Raw genomic sequence first — 9,404 nt, forward strand, 5'->3', positions numbered from 1 at the left:
GAGCCTGGGACTCAGTGAGAGAGGCAGTGGCAGAGATGACACTGAAACACAGATGTTCCAGTACTGGGTGGAGCAAGGGACTCTCAGCCTCCCTGCCACTCTGCAGCCCAAGGGCTGAGCTTAAAGGAAGATCAGCTTTGGGGCCTGTTCCCCAAGGACAGCTAGTCTGCTCCTGGGCTGTGGCTCCCACCCAGCTCTGGGGAAGACGCCCCATGTCAGCAGGAAGTGAACAGGAGGGCCCAGAGTCTGTCCTGACCAGAGGCAGAAGATAAATACAACCAGGCTCAGAATCTAAGGAACACCTTTATTCTCCATCAGCCCCCCAACTTCGCTCACCCCAGGTGGCTCCCTATCCCAAAATTTGGGTTGAGCCACAGGCAGAGGATGAAAGTATCCTCCTATCTCTACTGATGCCAGCTCTGTGCTCCAGCTTCTCTTGGCCTCATTAGCCACCAGTACCCACGGGCAGGGGCAGGAGGTAGAGCTGGTACCAGGGAGCTACAATGAGGTCTTGTCTCCCTCATTGCCCTTTCACAGAATCCCCCTTTGGAACCTGGTCTTCCCTGGTTCCCCAGGGTCTAGCCTGGTGGTCCTGTTTTCCACAGTCGCCCCCTCCAGTGATCCTCTCCTGTGTGGTCTGACCCTGTGGAAGACAGTTTCTCAGGTGGCCTTGATCCTCTGGTTTTTCCATCCTTCATGGCTAGATTCATTGGAGGTTCTATCTGTGGAGCTTTTATCACTAGGAGTCCGGCCCTCGGGGTGGTTTAGCCTTCCAGAGATGCAGGCCACCATGCTCTGCCAAAGTCCCGTCACAGATGACACAGTCCTCTGAGAGGCCCAACTCTCGTGGCCCAGCTCTTTGGCAATCACGCTCTTTTTGGCCTGGCCCTCTGGGAGAGTTGTCTTCAATGTCTGGGTCCTCACAGAGTGTGGGCAGCTGTGTCCTGGCCTTTCCAGAACAGTAGCCCCTAGATTTGAGGCCTTTGTGGGGCTCATCCTCTAGAAGTTTTGTCAGCTGCAGGCAGGTCCCTCCATAGGTCTGTTCTCCACACTCTGGCTCTTTGGTGAGCCTTTTCCCTATGGCCTGATTATCCCGTGGTGTGGGCAGCCGTGGTCCTGTCTGTCTGTAGCATAGGTCCCTGTACTTAGCCCCAGCAGTGGTTTTGTCTGTAGTGGCCAGTATTTCTGGGGTTTTATGGGGTTGTGATCTGAGTCTCCAGCAGGAGTCATCCATGTGGTCTGGCTCTCTAGTAGTTCTGTAGGACTGGTCTTCCAGTGGTGGGCCTGGTCGTGACCCAGCTTTCTCACAGCCCTGTCCCCCATGGTCTGCGCACAAGCTGGGCTCGTCTCTGGCCTGGTTCGCCTCTGGGGATCTCAGTGTTTGTTTGAGAATTAGGTACTGTTGGAGAAGAGAACACTGTACCAGGCAGGCCTGCTTGGGCATGGCAGGAGGCTTTTCCCTAACCCCCACCCTTGGCCCTAAATGTGCAGAGAGGGCTCCAAATTAGTGCCTACCTCCTTACGGCTATTGATGGCCTGTTGCAGCCACAGCAGCTCCATAGCCAAGTGGCTGCGGTGGTACTGGAGCTCCTGGAGCTCAGTCTGGCTGTGGGGCAGTCCTGGACCTGCAGCTTCTGTGAAGGAGGGAAGAATGAAGGGAGAAAGCCTTGAGGGGGCAGACAGTGGGCACTGGCCTAGCATTAGACCCTGGCACCCTCCCCCTGCCCACCCATGAGTTGCCCCCAACCAAGCAGAGGGAAGAAGGAAAGGGATGCAGCTTATCTAGCACAAGCCTTTCACTTTTCAGATGGGAAAGCTGACGCCCAGAGAGGGTCAGGGGCTTGCCCTGATCTAAGCAGAGAGGTACCTGGGTTCTCCATCTTTGACATGTCTCTGGTCTCCTCTTGGCTCGGTTTCCTGGTCCTCCTGCTCTGCTCATCCTGAAGCCATGGGCTATCATCTCTGCAGGGAAGACTGCCTGAGTTTGCTGCGCTCTCTCCTGACTTCTTCAGTATCATCTCCTCCCAGATGGCCTCTTTCTCAGGCTCTTTACATGGGAAGCAGCTCCACAGTTCCTGCTCTGGATTTGGTACCCTCTCTCCAGCTTTCCAGGTCTGATGGGATTTTGCCTTCTGAGAAATCAGTCAGAAAGGTATGAGAGCCCCAAGGCTAAACCCTCCAAGTGTCTGGGTGCCATGATTTAGCATACAAGTTGATGAGGATTAAGGACTGGGGTGTGAGGAGGTTGAGTCTGCTGCCTTTTCCAATGAGAATAGCTTGTCAGCATGAAGGGTGGAATCCCCTGCCCAGGTCCTTCTTCCCCATCTCTTCTACCTCTAGGGTGTGTAGTACCTTTGGGAGAAATCGGGGCCTGGGAATCCAGCCCTCAGTCCACTGAAGCGTGCCCAGATCACCCTCGATCTCTCGTACAATAGCCTCATATTCAGCTCGAAGACTCTGGAACTGGCGTCGGACCAAGAAGCCCCGGACGCAGGCCTGGTGTGGAGAACGAGGGGAAAGAAAACCCTTATCACTGCAAAATGGGGGCATCTTGGGGGATTCTCCTGGAGAGGTCTGCAAGAGAGGACCCGGCCCCCGGGAGAGGACAGGTGACGCTGTGTGTTGGCGCTCTGGGGGTTCGAGGGAGCGTGCTGGGCTGGATCCACCTCGTCGATTAAAGGCCCTTCCCTTCATTTCCCTGATCCCGTAGGAGTGTGTAATGGGAGTGGGGGGCGCGTGAGGGTCCGTGGGGTCCCCGCATTCTTCAGGCCGGTGGGGCTGGGTCGGTAGGTTCAGAGGTGGGCACGCGGGCAGGTTACTAGACGTGACAGCCTCATCTTGTCCAAAGGTCCCAGTCCGAGATCCCGTGCGGGGGAGGAATCATGCGCACCCCAGCCTGCCCCGCACCTGCAGCGCGGTCACCTTCCGATCCAACCGTTCCCGCTCCATCCGGGCGCAAACTGACCCGCCCGGCGCCTGCGCAGTGCGTCACCAGTCTGCGCCGCGCTGGCCTGCTCAGGCCCCGCCCCGCCGTCTCCATGGCAACCTTTTGGCTCCTGCCCTGGGGCTGGGCGCCAACTGGCACCTGTCCCCAACTCCCACTCCCAGAGCAGCACAGGGGAGTCCAGCCCCGCGAGCGGGACCTCCCAAACCAGAAATTTGTTGCAAAGGGGCGTTCCCGCGAGAGCTGGGGCCCGGGCGCCCCTGCCGAGTAAAGGCGCGAGGAGGGGAGGGAGGACACAGAGCCGCTTTCTTTCTTTATGGTTTAATTCCATCCAATGCCCCCCTCCCCCATAGCACCTGGGGGGGCCGCGGAACACCCAATCGAGTCCGTAAAAAGTCACAGTTTGAAGGGAATGAGAAGGGGCGGTCTGAGCCTGGGTCCGACACCTACACAGCTGACGGCTCCTCAGGCTCGGCGTTCTCAGCCAGGTGCAGCTTCTGTCTGTGCCTGTCAAGGATTGTGATGCTCTGGACCCGGGTCCTTGCAGCCCTATTTTCCCAACCTGCACAGGCTCAGTTTCCCCGACTGCGCAAAAGGGCGGGGGCCAGGGACTCTGGAGTGCTCCGTGGTCTGGGGTTGCAGTCCTCACCTGTCCTTCTTGCTAGGTGCCTTACCCCCTTCGCTTTTGCTTTAGATCATGCAGGAGCGTGCACCCGCACTACTTCTGATAGAACTAGATGCGGAGATAATTTAAGTCAGTAAAAAGAATTGTTCAGTGCTGAAAGAATAGGAAGACATCAGACAAGCTTTGCCATGGATTGGTGTCGGCTAAAGTACTTGCTAAGATTTTTTTTTTTTTTTTTTTTTTGTGGCCTCTCCCGTGGCGGAGCACAGGCTCCGGACGCGCAGGCTCAGCAGCCATGGCTCACGGGCCCAGCCGCTCCGCGGCATGTGGGATCTTCCCGGACCAGGGCACGAACCCGTGTCCCCTGCATCGGCAGGCGGACTCTCAACCACTGCGCCACCAGGGAAGCCCCTTGCAAAGATTTTGATAAGCAAGTAAAACATATTCCCTGCAACCACCTTTCTTTCTCCTAATATTTGGGGAATTCTTTCTGCACCCTCTACCTGGGTAGGGGGAATTTGTGGCTAATTCTGTAGGACTGAAAGGGGTGAGGATGTTGGTTATCTGTAAAGATTCCTGCAGGGTGGTGGGGAGGCCGAAGCTGATTTTATCTCTGGGAGGCGTGCACACACTTACACACTGTCAAGTCCCCTTGAAAGGATACATAGAATTACTGAGATCTTCCAGCTGTCAAGAGAGAGAGAAAGGGAAGTTTTTGTAAGGAGGGGCACCTGGTCAAACTCCAGATGCTCTGGGGTTCATCTTCTGGTGGGGGGTTGAGAGGCCCAGAGCTTTGGGCTCCATGCACCCCCAGCTTCTCACCCAGGGGCCAGGAATGGTCTTAGAAGCATGTACCCCTCCACACACCCTCTGGTGCCCCCAGGGACTGAAGCACCCAGCCCTGACCCACATTGCTAAGCAGCTGGTCCAGGTTGCGGTCAGCCATCGTCTTCTTCTGCTCCTCAGGTAGCCCCTCAGTGACCCCGTCCTCCTCCTCCTCCTCCTCCTCCTCCTCTCCACACACGTCCAGGCTGAAGTGCAGCCGGGCCAGCTTCTCCTGCATCTCCCGCACGTGTTCCAACTGCTCAAAGGAGCATTCCTTCCCTGGACAACACCTGTCAGCTCTGGGAGCAAGCTTGGGACCCTGGTCCCAGCCACGCCCCAGATACCCAGTCCTCCAGCCCCACCTACATGCCCTCTAAGCCCCGCCCCCAGGACTCACCGAAGGCCTGCAGCCGGCCTGAGTGGAAATCATTGAGCAGGTTCAGCAGCCCACCTTCCATCTCATAGACATCGGTCACCTCGGTCAGGAACGAGTGCTGCAGGGGGGTGCCTGCAGAGCCACCCCCACCTCCTGCCAGCACTGGGCGGCATTTCTCCTTGCTGACCCTGGGTGGGTGGGCATGGCCATGGTCACAGGGTGAGTGGCAGCCAGGTAACCCCAGGTCTTCTGTGCCATCTGTCTATGCACTAATTCACCCTTCTATCCACCCACCAATGTAAATGGATGTTTCGCCCTGTTCTGGGCACCGGGATGGGTAAAGGGAAGGGAGTGGGTGAAGAAGGGTGAGGGTGAGAAGTCAAAAGAAGTCTTTTTCTGCCAGTGATACATCCAGAACCATGCCTGGAATGGGGCTCCTGGGTTCCAGTCTGAGCACCTCACTCATTCTTCCTGTGACCCTGGGTGAATCACTTGTCCTCACCGGTCCTCAGTGAACTTGGGGACAGTTACTCCCTTATTACCATGAAAGCCATCTTACCTCTTCCAAAAATATCTTTCTGCCCCTCTTGTTTGTAAAAACCTTTTCTTTGAATTTTCCATTGCCCTCGGGATAACACTGAATGATCTTTCCAGCTTGGCCCCACTGCCTCTCCAGTTGCGTCTCCTACTATCCCTGCCCCAGTCCTGAGCTTCAGCTACCCCGACTTGGCCATCTCCCAACATGCCTCTCAGGCAGGTGGTGCCAAAGGCACAGGGAAACACAGTAATCAGAGAAAGAACGCATGGGTAGTGGAAACAAACACAGACACTATAGGGTAGGAGGCAAATTTTCAATCATTAAAAAAATTAAGCGGAGAATTCGAATTGTTTACCCAAGTATCCCCTCACCATTTCCTACCCCATGACAATCCAGGACCACCAAATCACCTGTGGTTCCTGGAACCTTCCAGGCAATATTTTCCTACCATACTTCTGCCAGGCAAGCCCCTCAGCTTAGAACATTCTCCCTCTCCAGTGTGCCCAACAGCCTTCTCTGACTCACTTCCTGGAAGTTTGCTCACTCCCTGCGCTGAGGTGCATCATCATACTGTGTGATCCCCGTGACCCACCTGGCCTTTTCCCAACACACTTGAGAGTAGGAACTGGGTCTGAGTTCTCAGGGGCCGGTGGGGGGTGGGAGGAGCCCCAGGGAAGGCATGGATTACTGCTTAGTAACGGTAGGCTAAGGCCCCCTTTACCTTCCTGCCCACAGGGCTCAGCCCAGAGTTAGGGTCCCTCCCTCCTTGCCCTCTTCCCTTCTGTACCCACCTCTTGAACTTGGCCCGCTGCTTGGGGGATGGCAGATGAGGGAGTCCCAGGGCCAAGGAGCCGCTGTGGCTGGTGGGCACTGGGACCCTGCGTAGTGTGCCTGGGGGCTGGGCTGGCTGGGTCAGGCAGGGCTTGGGACTCCTTTTCTTCTTCTTGTCCTCCATTGGATGCTGGCTAGGCCTCAGGCCCTGGGAGGGAGGCAGTCCCACTGAGATAGTGAGGGGCAAAGCCATCCCTCCACCTAGCAATCCCTGAGAGCTGCAAAGGATGGCCCCCAGACCTTCCTAACTCTCCCCTCAGCTGCCCAGTATGGGCAAGGCCAGGTGCCAGCACCTACTGCTGGGGTCACAGATGTGTATTTGAAGGAACTTCTGTGGCCCACCCCAGGTCCTCCTTGCCTTCCAGTTTTAGCCTGAAAACCTAGGCCCTGCCTCAAAGGGCTGGACCAGACACTATTTTCCTGCTGCTGCTGCTCCTGGGGTTTCCTGTCCCTGTAGCTGCGGGGGCGGAGCTGGCAGAGGAAATGGAGGGGGAGACAGGGTGGACGTGAGCTGGCAGGAGCCCGGCTGAGGATTACGAGTGTCTTAACTCGGCTCCGTTCTATTTATCAACTGCCTGGACAGACGCTGACAAACCTCAGCATGGAAGGTGACAGAGATGTGGATGGGATCACCTGGGAAGACCCTGGTGGGAGGCAGTAACCCCCTGAGGATGGGCAGCAATGGCAGAAGCCGTGGCACGCTGGCAGGGCTCAGTGTGGTTTCCCCGCACTGGCATCCCTCCTCTTCCACCCCGCCCCCAATGGCAAACACCAGGAGACTCCCAGAAGTTCCCTGGGACAGACTTCCAGCCGCTTCACCCTCCCCAGTCAGGAAGTCCCCGCTTGGCTTCAGCTGCAGCCAGAGAGGGCCGCGTGGTCGGGCACGTAGCAGGCAGCCTGGGCCTCCAACAAAGGCTGCGCCCGAGGCTGGCACAGCTGGATCTCCCGCCCGGCCCCGCCCCTTCAGCCCCAGGTCCGCGGAGGCCGCCCCCCAGATGGAGGTCTGAAGACCCTTTACGGGGTTTCCTCAAGCTGCTTACTCCCAGTTTCCACCACCAAGCCCGACTCCGCACTCTGGGATGGCGGTGGCGCTGGGGGCATAAGCATTTAAATTGTACGAGGCTGGCTGGCACTGGTGTGGGACAGCGGTGGTGGAGGGGAGACAGAAGCGCGTCAAATACCTGGCCCAGCAGCAGCTTGGTTCAATTAAGGACTCGATAGAAAAACTGCAGCGGGAGCCTCGGCTCCCCAGGAATGGCTGGGGGCGACCTGGGATCTATTTCCCACAATCTCCAAAGCCGTGTGCCAAATGGATCGCTCATCTCGGGAGCCAGGATCCGAAATGGAGCATCAGACCCGCGTCATTGAGCCTCTGCACCCACTCCCGAAGTGGGTAACTGACCTGGAGGTTTGGGGTCTGGAGTGATGCTTCCGTGGGGGTTCCCTCCGCCCTCCGCAGCACTCTCCAACTCGGGAACGGAAAGGGTGGAAGCTGAGCTCGCAAGAGGCAATTTGCATTTAAAGAGAAAGTGACCTTTTTTAGAGTGGGATGGAGTAAGATGGGAGGAACATCCCCACATTTATTAAGCTGTCCCTTTCACTCGACTTTACCTCTCCAGCTGAGCTAAGGTGATGACATTGGTTGTGTGATGGCAATCTAAAAAAAAAACGCTTTCACTTTCCTATCAGTTTTGGAGAGAAGTTACAGTCCCTTACCAAATGGTGGCAGCTTTGTCAGAAATGGAGGGGAGGAGGAGGTGGGGGGTAGAGAATGAATGAATATATATATATATATATATATATATATATATATATATATCATATAAGAAGCACAAGAAGCAGCAGCAGCAGGAAAAAACTGCAAGAGAAGACAACCATCTTTCAAATGAGTCCCGGTCCCCTATTAAGCATTTTACGTGCATTTAATCCTCATAACAACCCTGAAGGAAGGTAGTCATTTTACTGAAAATCAACAATAGTCTTTTTTTAAAAATATATTTATTTATTTGGCTGCACCCGGTCTTCATTGCGACATGCGGGATTTTCAGTTGCGGTATGCAAACTCTAGTTGTGTCACATGGGATCTAGTTCCCTGATTACAGACCAAACCCGGGCCCCCCACGCTGGGAGCCGCTGAACCACCATGGAAGTCTCAACAGTAGTCTTCTGAGGTAACACCATTCCCCCACAGCACCCAGACACTCTTTGCTGGTAGGTGGTGAGGGCTGTATTCAGTCACTCATGAAATGACAAGACCAAGCCGACCCTCTCCCCACACCCAGGCCTAGGGGCCACGTGTGGGGAGCATCAGGTTAGAGCAAAACCAGTGTGATTACCCAGCACTTGACACCAGCCCCCAGGCGGGAAACTTATGTGCCTGATGGGAGGCTGACCCAGCGCTGCTGGTGCCACCCCAGGAGGCCAGACCAATGGGGCAGCTAACAAAAGACCTGGCAGAGGCTCCCAGCTCAGGTCCCCAGAGAAGCATCTGATGCAACAGGAGGCTGCCCTGTAGTCTCAGATAACTGCCCCGGGGCCAGCGCACAGTGACCCTACCTACCTTCCCCTCCCACTGGGCAGGAGCAGAGCCTCCCTGGGCCCAGGCCTCCCCGAGTTCCAGAGGGCTGGGCACTCTTTCCAAAGGCACCTGAACAGGGCTCTTTCCCAGATGCTTCCAACACCTAGACTGCTCCAGAAGGGGAGACATTACTTTGGGACTTCCACAACCAGGGGTCTGAGGGAGGGGTCTGTGTAGGTAGGCAGAGGGGACAGCTGGAAGTCCCTCTCCTCCCCTACCAGGGCTGCTAGAGAGTGGCACAAAGGCTCCTCCAGGAAAGTGGCAGAGAGTCCAGGAGCACCTCTAGGGTGAAGTTATTCTCAGAGCTGCTTTAATCTGGAGCTCCAAGAATTGTGGCAGTCTCCCTGGACCCCCTCCAAAGGATATTTAACTGGAACCAACCCATGTGGCTGGCACAGAAACATATCAACCCATCAGGATCCTGGCCTGAAGGGGCAGAGGTTTTGTGGGGGTTGTCACAGCCAGCGTGGAAATGTCTGCCTGTGGAGGCCTGGAGGGAAATGCAGTTTGCCTCTGCCATTTGGGGGGCATTCATATATAATCCTTTGAGCCAGATCAGCCAAGGGAGGGCAGAGAACAGGGTGCTGGGTGAGGCCACCAGTAGGATGTCTCCCTTATAGGAGTCTCAACTTTTACACCTAGCCTTGGGGTGGGTGAACAGGAGTTAGAAACAGCCCATTCTTAAGG

At 56.1% G+C, this 9,404-nt stretch overlaps 2 protein-coding genes across 5 annotated transcripts; both read right to left on the reverse strand.

Moving 5' to 3' along the window:
• Positions 1–284: 284 nt before the first annotated feature.
• IQCC (IQ motif containing C) lies at positions 285–3,108 on the reverse strand. The gene is given in 7 exon segments (XM_004266527.4): positions 285–675; positions 677–753; positions 755–1,399; positions 1,516–1,634; positions 1,868–2,132; positions 2,353–2,496; positions 2,908–3,108. Coding segments are annotated over 7 exon segments (1,389 nt in total). The 5' UTR covers positions 2,950–3,108; the 3' UTR covers positions 285–578.
• Positions 3,109–3,249: 141 nt separating this feature from the next.
• CCDC28B (coiled-coil domain containing 28B) lies at positions 3,250–7,657 on the reverse strand. 4 transcript variants are annotated; one of them, XM_004266528.3, is made up of 6 exons: positions 7,542–7,641; positions 6,100–6,287; positions 4,792–4,958; positions 4,480–4,673; positions 4,234–4,256; positions 3,250–3,445 (listed from the first exon to the last, which is right to left on the reverse strand). In XM_004266528.3, exons 2-6 carry the CDS (start codon positions 6,261–6,263, stop codon positions 3,391–3,393), a joined length of 603 nt encoding a protein of 200 aa, XP_004266576.1. In that variant the 5' UTR covers positions 6,264–6,287; positions 7,542–7,641; the 3' UTR covers positions 3,250–3,390. The 4 variants fall into 4 exon arrangements, with proteins under 4 accessions (XP_004266576.1, XP_012387330.1, XP_033278191.2 ...); XM_012531876.2 differs by lacking the exon at positions 7,542–7,641 and adding an exon at positions 7,321–7,535; XM_033422300.2 differs by lacking the exon at positions 7,542–7,641 and adding an exon at positions 7,321–7,535 and having other exon boundaries at positions 3,250–3,677; positions 4,206–4,256.
• Between the last annotated feature and the right edge of the window lie 1,747 nt (positions 7,658–9,404).

This window comes from Orcinus orca, chromosome 1 (assembly GCF_937001465.1).
Source record: "Orcinus orca chromosome 1, mOrcOrc1.1, whole genome shotgun sequence".
In the NCBI taxonomy this organism is placed as follows: Eukaryota; Metazoa; Chordata; class Mammalia; order Artiodactyla; family Delphinidae; genus Orcinus; species Orcinus orca.

Excerpts from the sequence above, each read along its gene's own strand:
- CCDC28B (XM_004266528.3), bottom strand. The coding sequence starts at position 6,263 with ATGGAGGACAAGAAGAAGAAAAGGAGTCCCAAGCCCTGCCTGACCCAG. Across the intron at positions 4,959-6,099 it reads CAGCGGGCCAAGTTCAAGAG|GGTCAGCAAGGAGAAATGCC; the intron begins GTGGGTACAGAA and ends CCACCCACCCAG. Across the intron at positions 4,257-4,479 it reads TGGACCAGCTGCTTAGCAAT|CTGGAAGATCTCAGTAATTC; the intron begins GTGGGTCAGGGC and ends CTCTCTTGACAG.